General features: G+C 52.2%; 1 protein-coding gene across 2 annotated transcripts in view; it reads left to right on the top strand.

Moving 5' to 3' along the window:
* Positions 1-18,754, top strand: part of ITGA11 (integrin subunit alpha 11) — a 117,451-nt gene that overhangs the window by 36,621 nt on the left and 62,076 nt on the right. For both annotated transcript variants that reach the window (XM_087428597.1, XM_087428596.1), the window contains exon 3: positions 17,191-17,291. In XM_087428597.1, the coding sequence (XP_087284723.1) occupies positions 17,191-17,291 (101 nt within the window). The remainder of the gene's footprint in view (positions 1-17,190; positions 17,292-18,754) is intronic.

Here is an 18,754-nt window from a genome sequence, read left to right as displayed (position 1 = left end):
ACCCCATCTCTCCCAGAAGCCTCTCTGCAGGGGCAGTGTCTTCCACTGGTGGAGACCCTAGGCAGAGGGGCTATCTCCTTAGCCTGAAGAGAGGGTCACCACTGCCACGGTCTTCACTGGGCCGCGATTCTCAGAGGCAGAGGTGGGTTGGGGAGGGCCAGGGTGTCTGGGAGCAGAACCAGGAGGCACAGATGGACATGCAGTAAACATGGGCAGGTTGGCCTTCAGGGCCACTACACCCTCTTTGGCATCCCCCCCGGCCTGAGAGGGGTCTTAGAAATTATTTACCCCAATCTCTTTATTTCACAGGCAAGGAAATGGAGGCCCAGAGATAGAAAGAAACTACACCAAGGTCACACAGCAAGTCAGTGGGAGAGCCAGGACTGAAACCTGGTGAGCCAACTCCCAGTCCCGTTGCTTTCCACTTCCTGTGATATTTCCACTGGTGCTTAGGTGAAAACTGCCCAAGGGTCAGTCCACCTGCCATCTGGGTCCCTTGTGTAAGACCACCAGGTGATAGCTACTAAACTAAATTCCAGGTTGGGTAAGGCATTTATTCTTTTACATTGCCTTTATGTGCTGACCTTCCCAGATAACATGTTTGCATTTTCACAAGGATATTCCACGTCTAAACCCAGAAGCCCGCTGATGGTGGAATTTGGGGTTGACTGGAAAGGTAACCCATGAGGAATGAATCCACAAAAATCGGCTATCAAGCCTAGGCCCAAGGGTCATGCCCTCGGGCCCTGACATTCCCTCCCTTCCTGACCCCGAGATTTCCCAGCCCCTCATTTGTGGCCCTTTCCACAGGGTTATAGCAGCATCTCAGGATGGGTGCAGATCTCCAGCCTCAGCAGATAAGTGGAGGTACAGAGAGTGGCTCGTTACTGCGGGAAAAGTCTAGGCTTCAGAGCCACACACACCTGGGTTCCCTTCCCTGCTCAGCCACTTGCCAAGCTGTGGGAACCTGAACACATCACATCCACTTACTGGACCACAGTTTCTTCATCTGTAAAATGGGCCTGGTGATGTGAACCCCAAAGGGTTCTTATGAGAAAGAAATGGGAGATGGTGTGGGAAGTGTCTTCTGTGGGCAGAAGCTGGATGAGTTAGTTCCCTACGCTGGCCTATCCCCCAAGAAAGGATATGGTGTTCAGGAGAGGTTTCGAGGAAAAGGACCCCCGGGACCTGTTGTTTGGACAGATTGACAGATCGTATCCAAGTCTGTCCCTCCTCCTCGGTGACAGTGCGGGTTGCTGGGCCTGGGGCAGCCTGCTCATTTGTTGCTATGGAAATTTCTCAGAGGAACATCCTAAGCTCTTTTCCTGGCGTGGGCCCCCAGAGCAGGCTCCCAGCACCACAGAGCATAAATGCCCCCTGCTATTTTCTCTTGGAACAAATAAAACCTGGTACCATGACTCACTCTGGTTAAAGGATAAATTGCTACAGAAGCAAAGCCCAGGATAGGATAAAACGACCCGACACACGAGAGAGAGGGAGAAAGAGAGAGAAAAACTGTACTCGTGGGGAAACGTTGGCCCAGGGCCCCAGGCCAAGCCACCCAGCAGACCTGGCAGGCAGCACACGGACAAGAAGAGAGTGAGCCGCAGAGGGCTGGAGGATGGAAATCCAGACAGCCATCCTCACAGGCAGGAGCTGAGGGCACCTTCAAGCCCTCAAAAACACAAAGAGGCATTGAGAGCAGCCAGGGGAGCCTGTCAGCCCCAGAACACAGTGGGAATTCCTGCGCAGTGCATGCACTCAAGATGCAGCCTGCAAAGGGCTCCCAAGGCTCCTGGCATCCCCAGATTTTTTCCTCTCCCCTCCTTGATCTCTCATCCCCTCTCCTTTTATTTTTTTCTTTAATGTCAGCCCAACACAGGCAAGTCCCAGGACTTGAAGAGTATGTCAGTGAGGGCCCAGGTAACCTCTGACACACACACAAACCGGTCACCCAGAGACGGAGCTCAGGCCCGTCCTCAGGGCCGTGGAAGACCCTAGTGCCGAGCTCCGAGAGGCAAGGGGCCAACCATTGCGTGCTTTGAGGGTAAGATGCACAATCTCGGTAGTGGAAACATTAAAAGGAAAGTCGCCTGGTTACTAAGCTCCCAGAAAGAAAATAAATTTATTTTGGGCAGTTCAGGGAAGCCAGAGGGATTTGCCAGCTCAGCATCTTCTTCACCCCCGCCCCCCACCCCAGCCTCTGGGCTCTTCCACTCGCCTCCCTTCTCCGACACCAATGCTGTTGGTTCCGTGACTCCAAGGTCCTGCCTCAGTGCAGTGCAGGAAGGGGAAGGGGACTTCCTCACATTAGGTGAAGAGTAAACTAAAGCTGAAATTCACTCTGTCTCGAGAATGGCTTTCTATAATTTCGTAGGTTTGAATTTTCAAGACTGGTACTCAGTTTTTTGTTTTTGGGGTTTTTTTTGTGTGTGTGGGGGGAAGATCAGCCCTGAGCCAACATCCATGCCAATCCTCCTCTTTTTTTTTTTTTTTTTTTTTGCTGAGGAAGATCAGCTCTGAGCTAACATCTATTGCCAATCCTCCTCCTTTTTCTCCCCAAAGCCCCAGTAGATAGTTGTATGTCATAGTTGCACATCCGTCTAGTTGCTGTACGTGGGACGCAGCCTCAGCATGGCCAGACAAGCGGTGCATCGCTGCGCGCCCAGGATCCGAACTTGGGCCCCCAGTAGCGGAGCGCACGTGCTTAACCGCCAAGCCACAGGGCCGGCCCCCAGTACTCAGTTTTTCGTTGCTGCGTGGCACTTTATCTGCAATTATCATTGATGGACACTAGGGGGAGCCAGGCTGCCCGGTAATGGCTCCTCTGTCCAATCATCTCAGCTTCTCCTAGAAGCATGGATGTCACCAACTCCGGGAGCAGGCGCTTCCTTCCATTCAGTGAGGCCAGAAAATGTGAAAAACAGAACTCCTTATTGAAAACCACAAAGTGGAACAAACCTGTTTTAAGGTTATATGCAATTATAAAAACAAATCAATGTGCTATTCCGGCTTTTTCTCACTAATCTGAACTGTGATCCTGCACTACTTAATCTAGCCCTTGTTTTCTCCAGGCTTGGATAGAATACGTCCTTCTAACTTTCCCTAACTCCTTCATGAAGAATTGAGGGCTCCTCAGGATTTCAGACTCTTCAAATGGCTTTCTTCTCTTTCGGCAACTTCTTTTCTGAACAGCTGCAACACTCAGACACACGGCCAATGCCAAATGCTTGTTATCGACTTGAGACCATCTTGACAAGGTTTCTATCGTTTTCTGTTGAATTCCTAAGTCTTCCTTACTTTCCCTCTTGATTCATTTTCTCCTGCTTTAGCTGTCATGAGTCACCCTGAGCCAATAATGCAGAGAGACATGGAGAAAGAGTTGTAGAAAAAGCCAATTAACAGAAATGGAAAATGAAATGAGGAAAAGGAAAGAGGAGAGGAGATGAAACGAAGAATAAAGAGCTAAGAGAAAATGACAGTGGAAAGGGGGCTGTGAGCCCCAGGGGCAGGCTTGCCTTTTATTTGTCTTTGTATCTTCGGTGTTTGGCACAGGACCACAGAAGGAGGAGAGAATGGCTCTAGAAGTCTGGGTGTGACCCAGCTAAATCTCAGGGGAGCCCAAAGCTGGATATTCTTGTTATGAAGAGCCTGGGGACGATGGGCCCATATGCAGAGGTGGAGATTCCCTGTCCTTTTCTTTCCCCTGCACAGCTTGGAGGGGCCTGGATGAGGCGAAGTCAGGAAAAGAGCAGGTGGGTGGTGGACGGTGGCCTGGCCCAACCCCGTGCTGCTCACCCTGCGACAGCGGCTCCTGTCTGCGCTGTCCCCCCGCCTCTCCCTGACCACCAAGCCAATGATCTCGTCACCCAAGGAGGAGGACGTTTCCAAAAATGTAATGACAGGCTTCACCCTCCAGTGGTTCAAGTGGAACCACTGCCTCTTTGTTTCTTTATGGCTTCTCAAAATAAGAATAATGCTGTAAGAACACCCATTACTCACAATCTGGAAGGGAGAGGAGGGAAGTAAATCTGAGCTCTGAACTTCGAAGGATTCTGCATCGCCGATGATTCCTTGATGCCACTGAGGGCTCCCTGACCGAACACAGGCCGCCTTCTGTGTGCTCTGCTCTCCTGCGCCCAGAGACAGGGAGAGGACCGGGTAGGCGAGCAAGGCCGAAGCTACCTTAGCCGGCTGGGTGCCTTGGGTGAGTCACCTAGCCTCTCTGTGCAGCAGCTTCCTCAGTTTCAAAATGGGACTGCTGTCTCCCGACAGAGTTGTTATGAGGATCGAGTACGTTTATGTCAGAGGAAGCACCTAGCACAGTCCCTGACACATAATAACTGCTCCCAGACATTCATTCATGCATTAATTAATTTGTTCACATTAAGTGTTTTGAAAGTAGATGCACACGTGACCCAGTGTTTGTTAACTGTTTCTTGGTTGGGTGTCCTGCACCCAATTCCCGTGTGACCCATCTTTCATTATTTCAAAGCCTGGTGATCACTTGATAGTATAATCCAGGGGTTCCCAAAGCTGGCAGAACAGTTAGCAAAAGAATTAACAAGTGAAAGTTAAGTTAAAAAAAGAAAGTTTATAAAAATTTCACTTAAAGTTAGGAAAGGGCCGGCCCCGTGGCTTAGTGGTTAAGTGCACGCGCTTCACTGCTGGCGGCCCAGGTTTGGATCCCGGGCACGCACCAATGCACCGCTTCTCCAGCCATGCTGAGGCCGTGTCCCACATACAGCAACTAGAAGGATGTGCAGCTATGACATACAACTATCTACTGGGGGGCTTTGGGAGGAAAAAAATAGGAGGAGGATTGGCAATGGATGTTAGCTCAGAGCCAGTCTTCCTCAGCAATAAAAGAGGAGGATTAGCATGGATGTTAGCTCAGGGCTGATCTTCCTCACAAAAAAAAAAAAAAAAGTTAGGAAAAAAAGAGTTAAAGTTAAGTTAAAAAAAGAATTCAGATTCCTCAGCCCAACCCAAGACTTACAAAATCAGAATCTCTAGATCTGGGAATTTAGATTTTTAAACATCCACAGATAAGCCTAGCTGGGTTCTGGAACCACAGACTTAATCCTTTTTCAGAGGTCTGTGAGTTCTCATGGATTCATAGGTTAACTCCTTTCCAGGCTTACGTTGAGAGTAACCCACAATGCCTGAATCCCAAAGGGTGACCGATGGCAAGAACTGAGAGGCCCTAGAAAGCAAGGGGGACAACCTGATCGGGGGGACAATGCGATGTTTGTTAACCCACATGGGTATCTGACCATCTGTCTGCACTTCGGGCCACTTTAAATAGCGCTCTCTGGACCAAGGAGGGGAGAAGGGAGGAGATTTGGAATGTCAGGGAGGCGTGGGTGGGGAGGAAGAACGCAGATGAATGGCCTGAGCCCAGTTACAGCTGACTCCACCGCAGCTCTGTAAAGGCTGGGACTTGTCTGTGCCTCTTGTCAGGTCCATCCCAGGCCCAGCTTTCTCTACGGAAGGTGCGTTAGAATAACACACATAAGCGCTGGCACCCTCAGGACTCAGCTGTTCGCTGTGCAAAGCTCCATCCAGGAGTCACCTGCTCCAGGAAGGCTTCCCAGATGGCTGAGCAAGGGCCCTCCCTCTGAGGCCCCGCCACACCTGGGCACCCCTCTGGTCTTCTCGTCCTCCACACTGAAATCACCTGGTGTAGGCTCTCAGCCCCATCAGTGTAAGGGTGTGGACTATGCTCCATTCACCTTAGGTCCACAGTGCCCAGCACGGAGTGCTCAATAACTGTTTCTTTGAACCGAACTTGTCCAAGCCTCTCATTTTACAGATGAGGAAACTGAGGCCCAGAGAGGGCAGGTGGCTCACCCCAGGCCTCTTGGCCCATCTGGGAGTAGATCAGGGTTACCCATACACGTGTCAGTGGGTCAAGACTGTGAAAGAATACCTGTCCTTTTGCCTGCGGGCCTTTGCCTCTTTCTCTGCGTTAGCTGAGTCCGCGTGGCTGTTGGGAGAGCAGAGGACACAGTCAGAATGAGGGATCTCTCGGTTGTGCCTCACCCTCCGCCCAGAGAATCCTGACCTTCTCTGGGCCTTCCTTCTTCTCCAGTCAAATGGGACTACATCTCCTCGTCTGGTGCCCCCACCCCCGGCCGTGGGGACCACGAAACAAGCTGTTGGGTGTGTGCTGGTCACATATAAAGGACCATCATCCTAATTATGAACCAAAGGAAGCGGGCCCACCCAGCATGGAGAGCAGGCAAGTCCACGGCCCCTTACCTTGCTACCAAGTAATTACTGAGGAGCGGTCAGACTGACACATACCAAGAACTTAAAACTACATTCCACTGAGAAACATCCGCCCAAACTGTTGCTGTGTTTGTTTCATTTTCAGAAGAAAGAGTTGTTATAAAACGGGGGGGGGGAAAAAACTCTGAGCATGACTTGGAAAAACAAGCAAGAGTTTATCAGACATTTTTAAAAGAAAATGGGGGATTTTACACTGTGGACTCAGCTTCTGGGGGGATGTCAGACCACAGCTCCCTTCCTGGGGAGAGCTGGGCCAAGGCACCCCAGGGTTGGTCGTCCATCTGCAGATGGGAGCCAGAACTCAGCCCAGCTCTGCTCTCAGCTACACCCTAAGAGGCAGAGGGAAGACTCAGCTTGTCTTTGCAAAATGAGCAGCCTCTTCCATCTGTCCATCTGTTTATTCACTCAACAAACAATTACTGAGCCTTGACTGTGTTCCAGGTACTTTGACCAGCACTGAGGGAGAGATTTAAAAATGGATCAGGGTCTCTCTCTGCAACCCACAGGCAAATTATCTAAAGGAGAGAAAACAACAGACAAGAGAGGTCCAAACAAAGCATCATGGGAATTAAGAGAGAGCTTTCAGCTGAAAGATCAAGGAGGGCTGCCTGGAGGAAGAGGCACTGAAAGGTGGATGGAATGGGGCCAGTTCGAGAGTTTGGGATGAGGGGACTGCACACACGGAGGCAGGAAGGAGAGTGCCAGATGTGGTGAAGAAAGGACGGGTGACCCCGTGAGACTGGCATCGGGATGTGTGTCGCGGGGGGGCATTGGGCTAAATGGCACAAGCTGGCCACTCTGTTTGACACAGGCAGTGGGTCAGCTTCTCATTTTCCCTTCAAATGGGTTGAAGATGTCCCTTGCGATCACCTTCCCTCACTCTTTCCTCCTCTGTTCTAAGTACTTCTGCAACTTAGGGAAAAACACTGTTTGGATGTAAGCTAAGGTGGACCCAGAAGTTTCCAGGAACAAAGCAGAGAGCCAAGCTTGTGAAATCAACAGCTGTGCTGATGCCTGTCAGCAGGCTCTGTGCCCGAGACGGCAGGGCCGGCTCCAGGACCAGCCTGCACAGGAACACACGGGCTTTGTCCCCACTGCCTGCATTGCTACGCATGGCTACGTGTGCATGGGGGCTCATTGATTCATTAGTGTAGTCACGTGCCACGCAACAACGGTTCGCTCAACAACAGACTGCATATACGATGGTGGTCACATAAGATTAGTACCGTATAGCCTAGGTGTGTAGTCGGCTGTACCATCTAGGTTTGCGTAAGTACACTCTGTCATGTTCACACAATGAAGAAATCACCTAACGATGCACTTCTCAGAACGTATCCCGTCATTAAGCGATGTATGACTATATTGATAAAAGGCTTGTGCAACGGGAAAAAATTTTTTAGATTACCTAAACATCTATCAATACAAAAAGGGATGAAACAATTTAAATTTCCATCAGTAGGAGAATGGTTAAAGAGAAAAGCATAACACTGTGCAACTGGTATAAAGAATGAAACAGGGCCAGCCCCAGTGGCCTAGTAGTTAAGTTCGGCACACTCGGCTTCGGCAGCCCGGTTCAGTTCCCTTACACCACTCGTCTGTCAGTGACCATGCCGTGGTGGAGGTTCACATACAAAAAGAGGAAGATTGGCAGCAGATGTTAGCTCAGGGCGAATCTTCCTCAGCAGAAAAAAGAAAAAAGAATGAAGCAGAGCGATCTTACCCATCTATACCAGGCCCGCCCCTATGCCTGAGGGGCCTGGGTCAAGAAAGCAAATGGAGGCTCTGGCCATCGGCCCACCATCTTTTCTGCCCACCTACCCTCTTGGTAACTGAGGGGCATCGCATGTGTGGACACCCCAGCCTGTACATCCAAGCTCTGTCCACAACCCCCAGCAAGCAGCCACTCCTTGGCTAGCCCCGTCAGAAAGCGACCCAGGACAGGGGCCCCAGTGACCAGGTCTAAGTGTGGCATTGATTTATACTGACACGGAAAGTTGTCCAAGAATAAAATAATTAAGTGAAAAGAACATGCTACAGACCCACGTATGTAGAATGATTCCATGTTTTAAATTCCCTACATAAATGCCTAGAAGATTGTCTGCACCCCCGCTGCTAATGGTAGTTGCCGATGGAGGGCTGGGTAGAGAAGGGGAGGGAGGGGCCTTGCACGTTTTACTTTGCACAGTTCTGCACTATGAACATCATACAACAAGCGTGTATGACCTTTATAATCTAAAAAAAAAGTTTAAATAATACTTTTTAAATAAGTTAGTACTTTTTTGAGCCAAAGTAGGTATTTCTTATGTTTTTCTTGTGCCCAAAAGAAACAAAACAAATTTTTTAAAAACCCCAATCCGGGACCATTCCTGGACAGTCAGGGAGGTTGCTGGGGTCGTGACCCCCAGGTCGAGTGAACATTCCCAGGACACACGTGCTCTCTCCCCTGTCCAGAGGTCCTCCCAGCTGCTTCCTCGGCAGATCCTTCACACAAGGGCTCCCAATCCTGCCTGCTCATCCGGGGGCTTCTAAAAATGAGTTCCCGGGCCCTGGCCCCGACCGGCTGAATTAGAACCTCCAGGTGCCCAGGAACCTGCATTTGTAACTCCCCAGGTGATTCTGATGACCACCAAGGTCCAGATCTTACTGCCCTCGAAATCCTAGGTGGTAAGTAGCCCCGGTATGTTCAGCCCCATGTGGTAGACGAGAACACCGAGGCCAAGGACAGTTAGCCCCGTCTCAGGCCAGGGTATGCAGTCTGTTGGTTCCTTTGCTGGAGCTTGTTCTCCTCCCCCAGCTGAGTTCATAGGTGTTGGAAGACCAAAGAGGGCCCTCGGTCAGTGGCCCCAATTTGCAGGCTCTCGGATTCCAGTGGTCCCGCTAAGCCAGGTGATTAGCTAATTCATTCATCAACTATATTTCGGGGACCTCCTCTGTGCAGGCACTGTTCTGGGTGCTGGGGTATCCAGAGCTGCAAACCGGACTGACAAGGTCCTAGCTCCCTTGCAGCTCAAATTCTACTGGGAGATAAGGATGATGAACAGATATCTGGAGAAGACAGCATCCGAGAGTGCCAAGTGCCACGAGGAAGACAAGGCAGGGCGGTGAGGCAGGGAGTGACAGGTGGTCAGGAAAGTCCTCTTTGGGGAGGTGACATTGGAGCCGAGCCCTAAAGGATGACCCGGCTGTGCACAGCATTCACAGCAGCACTGGTAAAGTGGGGACGGGCAGGTGAACAGCAAGGGGTCGTGTAGAGCCTTGGAAGGTGTGGTGAAGAGGATGATTCTACTGGAACGCATTTGGGGCTCTGAGCCCAGCGAGGGTTGGGGGGCGCCACGCCTCTGCTTCCCCCACATCAGCAGTTCTCAACGCGGGATGACGGTGCTTCTCAAACGTGCGTGCATGTCAGCATCCCCCGGAGGGCTTGCTAACACACGAACTCTGGGCCCCGCCTCCAGGTCTGGTTCCCATTGGTAGGGCCCCAGACGCTGCATTTCTAATAAGCTCCCAGGGGAGGCTGACGCTGCTGGGCTGGGAACTACCTTAAGAACCACTGCTGTGCTGTAATGGTCTGTTGACCTGCTCTCCTCTGCGAGGCTGGAGGCCTCCTGGAGGGAGACAGGACGCCATGTTCACCATCGTGCTCCCTGTGCTCGGTGCATTAGTAACAGCTCAATAAATGCTTATGACTCAGTGAATGAATGAGGGTGTGGATCAACAGCAACATGAAATAATATCTGTAAAGCCCTTACAACTTAGCAAGCACTATGTAAATGTGTTAGTCGGGGTTCTCCAGAGAAACAGAACCAATAGAATATGTGTATATATATAGAGAGAGAGTGTATATATATATATATGTATAAATAGAGAGAGAGAGAGTGATTGATTGATTATAAGGAGTTGGCTCACGAGATTATGGAGGCTGGCAAGTCACAAAATCTGCAGGGTGAGTTAGCAGGTTGAAGACTCAAGAGAGCTGATAGTGTAGTTCTGGTCTGAAGGCCAACAGGCTGGACACCTAGGAAGAGCTGATGTTTCAGTTTGAGTCCAAAGGTAAGAAAAAGCCAGTGTCTCAGTTCACAGGCAGTCAGTCAGGAAAGATTCTCTCTTATTCAGGGGAGAGTCAGCCTCTTTTTTCTATTCAGGCCTTCAACTGATTGGACGAGGCCCACCCACATTGGGGAGGACAATCTGCTTTACTCAGTCTACAGATTTAAATGTTCATCTCATCCAAAAACACCCTAACAGGTGCCCAGAATGATGTTTGACCAAATATCTGGGCACCCTGTGGCCCAGTCAAGTTGACATATAAAATTACCCATCACAGTATACATGTTTGTTTAAAATACACACAAAGGATTCCCATCTCTGATGAGGGTTTTATGGAGGCAGGGAGAGTAAGGGATGTGCTGGCCAGCAGAGCGGTCCTCATTTTCCTGGCCCCCATGAGTCCAGGCCTGCCAGGCACGTGAGTCACAGGGAACCACAAGCTCCTCCAGCCAGCCCAGGAAGACCTGCAGGTGCAGTCTCCCCTCAGGCAGGTCCCAGCTGGACTAGCCTCCACACCCCACCCCCAGCCAGTGCAGCCCCGGGGCCCTCACCCCAGCACTCAGGTTTGCTGCCATCAGCGCTTCCCTAGCCCCGTCTTGAACACATTAGCCACTGCACTCCCTCTGGCTGGAGGAGATTACATTTTCCATGGAAAGAGAGAGAAAAAGCCTCGCTAAAGGAATACTCTCTCCTTTGTTCCCTTGAGCTCTCTGCTCCTCAAGTGGAACCCCTCCCTGATGCCCCTATCTGATTTCAGGAAAGGAAAATGAAGCCAGGAGAAAAATGGAACAAGGGGCCTGGAGTGTGTCTGAGTGGAGGAGGGGTGCCAGGGGAGGAGCAGGTGAGGAAGGGAATGGGCTGAGAGAGGAGGGGCAAGAGGCCCCTAGGGGACAGGCCCAGCTGGCTCTGGAGAGGGCGGCCCTCTCCCCATGCCAGGCACTGCCCAGCCCCCAGAGCTGGGCTTTCTGAACTTCCCGGTCCTTCACGATGGTGGAAAGAGCACTGGACCTGGAGTCCTAGCTCTGAAACTGACCAATGTCTCCCTGCAGTCTTGTCACATCCACGTCCTGAGCCTCAGATACTAACTGCCCTTCTGGCCTCAAAGCTGTCCTGGTGATCAAAATCAAATGCAGTTCAGTTGCATCAAAAGTGATTCATTAAAATGAAACGAATAATTAGTGATAATTGGATTTCCTGGGTTGTGAAGGCAAGGTCTTGCAGAAAGGGGCAAAGAGGTTGGCCAGGGAAGAGATTAACCCACATGTTGCCTTTCCTAGGCAGGCAGTGCTGGCCTCTGGGCTCAGGACCTCCTCCAGGGGCAGGCCCACCAGGTGAAGGTTTCCTCTTTCGTTCGCAGAGCATCTGAGGGCCTTTCTGTGCCCATGGCCTCCACTCGTCCCATGTGCTGGGGGGCTAAGCTGCTCACACCTGTCTCCCCAGACACAGCCAGTAAAAGGCCGAGCTGGGCCTAGAGCCTCAGCCCCTGCTTCCAGGCTTTCTGCCCTCCGTGGCTTGGGGGGAGCACTGCCCTGGGATTCCGGACACGGTGCACCAGCCCAGCTCTGCCACTGTCTGCTCTGAGACCTCAGACACAGCTCTTCCCTGCTCCGGGCCTCCAGTGCCTCACTGGCATGTGATGAGCCTGGCCCGAGGAATCTCCACATTTCCCCCCAGCTCTGATAGTCTTCGAGGCCAGTCACCAGGTAACCAGAAACATCTGGAGTACAGGGCTCCCTGTCCAAGTGGCTGTTCTAGGTGGGATGCACACAGAACAAAAGGATTTCTGTTCCCACAAGGCTGGGCCATGGGACAGTTTTATACGCTTAGGTAAACAACCAGAGAGAAATAATGTACATGGTGTCAGCGAGTCTGCCCACCACTCACGCAGTGGGTATTTTTCCCCGATGGAGCAGGAGCTGGGGCACATGAATCTGTACCTCTCTCCTTGGTCCTGGATGCCATGTTCTTCTTATAGCATGGTAATATATGGAATTTCTAAGGGTAATTTTAACTAGGTGCCTTTTTTTTTTGCCTTACACATTCTAGTGAGGATGTTTGAAGAACCTGAAAACTCAACTCAAACAGACTTATACAGTAAAAAGTAGTTATTTCTTATATAGTTGAAAAGTCCAGTAGCAGTGCAGGCTTCAGGTGTACTTTGATCCAGGGCTTCACATTATTATCAGGACTTCAGCTCCTTCTCTTGATGCTTCTCTCATTCCTCCCTCTGTCAATGCATCAGTTCATACTCCTTATCATCACGAGGTGGCTGCCAGCAGTTCCAGGCCCTGCATCTACACGCCATGTCATCCAGAGAAAAGGGACCACTTTGGTCCCTGAGTCCCAAGAAGAAGTCCTGAGATTCACTCTGATTGGGGAGACTGAAGTCATTTGCCTGCCCTAACTCAATCACTGCAGCCAGGGGATAAAACTGGCCTGGCCTGAGGTGTGTGCTCGGTCCCTAGAACTGGGACTGGAGCCAGAGTCCCAGGATCCCCGAACAGAAGTGAAGACTGTTGGCAAGAGGGAAATGGAAACCAGGGAGCAAGCAACATGGACTTTAAGTGGAAGCTGCGTCACTGCGTTGAAGCTCTATACGTGGAAAATACTTGATCTCTCAGCAACCCTTTTCCAGGCACTGAATTTGGGGGCTCTCCTAGGCCTGAGGCGAAGCCAGAAGCTCCTGAAGCTGCTACTGCTGTAGGCTGCCGGACAGAAGGTCAGATCCGTCCGTGGGTCTCTACCACGTGCCTTCAAGACCACCCTGCGCTAGTGCAGCAGGGCCGACGAGGACGTCTTGGCCCTCAAGGAATTACGACCCTAAAACACCAGGCACAGCAGGTAGCTGGGATTCCACGCTGGTTTATGTGGGAAAGCCCACTGTGATCAGCGAGGGCCTCTGGAGCAGGTGGAAGTTTGTGCTGGATCTTAAAGCGATGGCCTCCAGTGTGGGGTGTGCACACCACAGGGGGTGTGCAGGACAGTTATACCACGGGACAGAAATAACATGACTCAAGTCCTATTTGGGTTTATATTTTGTCTGAAAACACAGGATTACTGATATTTAATATACAGATTGACAGTTGTACACTGGTATAATTTACATATAAATGTACACATATTGGGAGTACATGTTACCTTTTTTTCTGATAGAAGTGTGCAATTTAAAAGGATCGGAGACTAAAATTGCCTTGAAGGATGGAACCAAGGATAAGCAGAAGTCAGAATGAGTGCCACAGAGACTCGTTGGAGAGGGTGTGAGGTAGGGAGCGAGAGGCCACTTCTCTTAGCCTGTGTCCTGCTGGGAGCCAAGGAGCCCAGCACCCAGGGGGGGCCTGTCCTGCCTTCCTCAGGTGGCCGTCTCCACGGTGAGCCTCCTCCCTTGGCAAGGCCCTGCTTAGAGGGGTCCCACAGGGCTGTGGCTGAAGCCTGCTGCCGGTTCTCCCATCCACAGCGTCCCTGCTCCCTACGCCTCACAGGAAGAATGCCGGGTGCCCACAGCCGGTGAGTCACGGTACACGGCCCATGGAAAGGGCCCGATGCTCGCCACGACCTTTGGGGTTTGCCATGCCGTCTGGTGCCCACGCCAGGGGTATAGGGTGTCCAGCCCGAAGAGGCCCTACAGCCCTGAGGCTGCAGATGGCTATATAAGGCTGAGGCTGCAGGAGGTGGTGGGGGCTGCCAGACCCCAGGAGCAATTTGGCTGGTCTGGGTGGTGACGCAAACGTTTTCCCTGCGCTTCACAGCGAGACTGAATCATATCCTCCAAACCTCAAGCCCGACAGGCACACGTAATGCCGAGACTCAAGAGTGGCAAAGAGGGCTGACCTAGGCACCCGCTTCATGACAAAGAAATATTTGGGACCACACAGAGAAAGCTGTCCCAGGAGAGCTAGTCCCAGCCCTGCCACAGACAAACTGTGGGGCCTGGGTCAGCTCCGCTCTCAGGGCCTCAGTTTCTGCATCTGTAATATGGGGACAATAAGCCCTGTCCTGCTCCTCATGAAATGCCAAGGATCCCCCAAGAAATCGGGTCTGGGAGAATGGAGATGGGACACAGAGGCAGCCCTTGTTCTTTGAAAAAGACAAAGCCCGGGCTTATAGCAAATTTGGGGTCATGATGACTTGGGGGATTTACTGCCCGATTGTCACATGTTGCCCATGGTCAGGACGTGACTTCTAGGAAGCCACCGGTCTTTGTGCTTAGCTCACCTAGATACAGCCGCTTCTGTTTCTCCTCGCCTTTTGACATCTGTGACTTCCCACAGTGCCCCTGGGAGATGGGCAGTGCAGGAATTGTTAACCCCATTTCACAGCCAAGAAAACAAAGGTCTGGAAAGTTCAATGGCTTCTCAAGGCCACACAGCAAGCTGGTGACAGAACCTGGATGAAGATCTAGCCCCTGGATTCTCAGTGCAAAGATCCCACCCTGTGTTGGGACCCCCACCAAGTAGGCCATTGGGGCCTCAGAATCCCACTCTGTAAAATGCAAAAAGTGGTGAGGAGTCTGCCTCGTCAGGCTGCTGGGGTGTTTCCTAGAAGACACATGGGGATTGTCTAGAATATGGCCATGGCTTTCCTAATCTAGAACCCGCTGTGCCTGATTCTCCCAGAAGCACCCTGTGAAGTGCTCCTCAAAGGCACTCTTTCTAGAGAACACTTGCCCTCGCGCAGTGGTGTCCTGCAAAGAACATCCTTCTGGAAGACTTGGTCACACATCAGGTTGACCTTGAAAACCGGAGCAGCCAGAAAAGCAAGCTTGGAGCCCAAACCTCACTTACTGACCTCTCTGTCTCTCTCTCTCTCTTTTTTTTTTTTTTCTTTTTGGTGGAAAGAATGGAGCAGCCTTGACTACACGATCATTTACAAAATTAAGTAGCCAAAAATCACATCGTCTAGACAAATAGATTTTATGGGTCCAGTTAATTCCTGCTGGTCAAAAATAGACATGCTTAATAAGTAGATATATTTAGAATCTGTCATTATCTGGTTCCCAGGGGTGAAATCTCAGCTCTTATTTCATAGACTCTTAATTTCAAACAGAGCTCTGTGAACTCCCACTCAGACCTCACCCTCTTTCCTGACAGCGTGGGGGTGGGGGGCAGGAATGGTGGGGGGTGGGGGAGGGGAAATTTGACCACAAGAAGCCACTGAAGTCCTGAACCTCCAGGCCCCTCCCCCTCAACCATCTTAAGTCAGGAAACCAACAATTGCTTCTTTGGGCTGCGTTGCAGGGCGTGGGAAGCCGCTGGGCCAGCAGAACTCCAGAAAGGTCTCCTTGCTCCCAATGTCTCACCTGTCCCTGTGCCCCAAGCTCCACCACCATCTATTCTTTGCCCCTCAGGGCCTGGCCTCAGAGCTGTGTGAGCTGCGGCACCTCCTGCCATCACAGCACAGCTGTCCCTGGGAGGCTTCCATTCTTGAGTCACTAGGGCGTGAGCAGAGGAGGCCGGTGCTGGCTGAGAGCAGGACAAGCGCCCAGAGCCTCGAGGGTTCCAGATACGCCAGAGGCGGGTGGCGCCAACAGAGTGGGCAGGCAGGCACTGAAGGGACACGTCGCCCACTTGCAAGGTGTCACTTCACACCAGCTCTGGGTTCCAGCTGCCTCCCTGGGCCACTCCGGGCCACCCCCGAAGGTGCTGCCCTCTGGTGGGCCGGAGGTGAGGCCTGGAGGGGGCCTGGGGGCCAGCCAGTCTGAGGTGGGATTCTCTCCCGCTTCAAGGGAGGTGAGTCCCCCGCCCTTACCCCCAGGGCCACGGGCTTTGCACCCCGGGCCCTGCCAGGGCTTAGCCAGGCCAGGAAGGAGTGGCCCTCTTTACTCTCTATGCATGCAAGCAAGATGTGTTCGTTTCCTGTGGCTGCATAGCAAATCACCACAAAGTAGATGGCTTCAAACACATAAATTTGTTCTCGCGGTTCTGGAGGCCAGACGTCCAAAACCAAGGTGTCGGCAGGGCTGTGCTCCCTCTAAAGGATCTGGGAGAGAACCTTCCTTGCCTCACACAGCTTCCCGTGGTCCCAGGCCTTCTTTGGCTTGTGGCAGCGTCTCTCCTAGCTCTGCCTCCATCTTCACGTGGTTTTCTCTTCTCTCTCGGTCTCTCCTTTGCGTGCTTCTTATAAGGACGCTTGTCGTTGGATTTAGGGCCCACCTGGGTAATCCAGGCTGATCTCATCTCAAGATCCTTGATTACAACCGCGAAGACCCTTTTTCCACACGAGGGCACAAAGGCGTAGGCTCAAGGCAGAATCCCCAGCTGGGCGGCTAGCCCTGGCCACTCTTTAGCCCTGCTGGCTGCCTCACGCACCCTGAGCAAAGACTTAGTGGCTTAGGGGACAGCCATAACCCCTGAGCAACATGCCCCACATCTGGGTCGCCAGCTGAAAGGCTGTCAATAAGATGAGGAATGAGGCCACCTGCAGGTAGTAACAGATGGCCAAAACTCGGGCTCCAAAATCATCATTCCTCTGCCTGAGTGACCACCATGACCCTCTCCCACCGTTAGACAAACTCATATTCATTCACTGAGACCCAACTCAAGCCTCACTTCCTCCATGATGTCTGCTCTGCCCTCTTCTCCCAGGGGCTGCCTCCGCTCCATTTCTTCAAGGCCCTTGTGGTCTTCATCTCTGTCTCTCCACATCCTGGAAAGGGCCTGTGTAGGCCACAGGCCCCATGACTTTATGCTGAAAGCCCAGCATCCCTCCCCCCGAAATACAAAAGCGACTCCTCCAGGATTCCCTCCCGCCCCCCGACCCCGTCTCCCCATCCTCACTGCCCTCCAGGTTCCAGTCTTTGCCAGGAAAGAGTACCTCCCTCAGCGTCTTTTCTTGTCTTCTCTTCCTTCCCAGGCTGGTTGTGGGCGCTCCATTGGAAACCAACGGCCACCAGAAGACAGGAGACGTGTACAAGTGTCCGGTGACCCAGGGGAACTGCACCAAGCTCAACCTGGGTAACTTGGGCTGCCGGTCTCTCCACAGTGAGGCCAACCGTTGTCCAGGGTGTGGCAGGCTCTAACACACATCCATGTCCACAGTCACAGTGGCTCCTCACAGCTGCCCCATGAGATGACCCAGCTGGTGTCACTGCCCCCATTTTACAGATGAGGAAGCTGAAGTCAGAGAGAGAAAGCAACTTGCCCACGGTCACACAGCTTGTCAGGGGCCAGCCAGGATTCAAACCCAGGCCTGCAGTGTCCCAGGCCACCACTCTTTCTGACCTATCCACTGCCCCTCAACTCAAGGGTTTCTCTCCCAGCAGGAGAAAAACATTGCCTGTCTTCTTTCTGATTTGAAATAACAACAAAAGCTAACATTCATCTATCTTATATAGTGTTCCCCACATGCCAGGCGCTGGTTTAAGCCCTTTTACATATTTTGACTCATTTAATCCTCACAAAAACCGTATGAGATTTAACTACTTAACAAAGGAGGGAATGACAGCATGTGGAGGTGAGGGGACCTGCCCGGGGTCGCCCAGCGAACAAGCAGCAAGGCCGGGATTCCAGTCCAGACAGTCCACAGCCAGCCTTCACCACCACACACACTGCCTCTCTGAAATTAAGGCTTTGTTCCTCACTGGAAAGTTTTCAGGGGTAGGGGAGATGCTGTGAGCAGGCTCAAGGCCTTCCAAGCCCTTGTAAAATCTACATGTGTGTGCACACACGTGCATCCAGGAAAGCACACACACTAGTCCTCTAAAGGCACGTCCACTTGGTCCTAAAGGTCAGCCAGTGGCCGGGCCATCGCTTCGCTTTCAGAAGGAAGCAAGAGTTCCATTTGGTCTGACAAGCCACAATTCCAGGCCTTGCCTAGAGGACTGGCCTGCCCCAGGGCCAGGACCCTTGGCCTCCCCCTCTCCCGGGAGGGGAGCCTCTGCCCTAGAGCAGTGGGGTGGGGCTCCCTGGGGAGGTAGGGGTGGGGAGCAGGGGCCTGATGGGGGAAATGGCAGAGCTTCCAGAGATAAGCAGATGGAGGAAAAGGTCCACATCAAAGAGAAAGCACGAGAACACAGATACCCAGGCCAGCTGTCCCATCACGTGGCCCTGGATGCTCCCGCTGTCCACATCTGCGTCAGCGCTGAGGATGGGAAGCTCAGACCCCAGCTGGGGCCCAGACTCCAGTGGGGACACAGTCTAGAGGAGGCGGGACCTGGCCGGTGGCTCATGGATCTGGGTCGTCACCGCCGTGAGAGCGCAGGATTCCAAGACAGGCCAAGCTGGCCTTCTCCTTCCAGCTGTGCAGTTTCCTCGCTGAGTGTCCATGGGGAGCTCACATCCCCTCTCTGAGCCTCGGTTTGTTCATGTGTAAAGTGAGGAGGGTAGACTCGAGGACCCCCCCCAGGATTCATTCCAGGTCGAATACGTCCCCCAACCTGTACTGGGCACCCAGTCTGTGCCAAGCACTGTGCTTGTTA

The sequence above is a fragment of the Ceratotherium simum genome, chromosome 3 (assembly GCF_057802395.1).
Source record: "Ceratotherium simum simum isolate JZ-2026a chromosome 3, ASM5780239v1, whole genome shotgun sequence".
NCBI classification, from domain to species: domain Eukaryota; kingdom Metazoa; phylum Chordata; class Mammalia; order Perissodactyla; family Rhinocerotidae; genus Ceratotherium; species Ceratotherium simum.
Note: the sequence above shows the minus strand (reverse complement) of the source record. Positions and strands in the feature narration are given on the sequence as shown.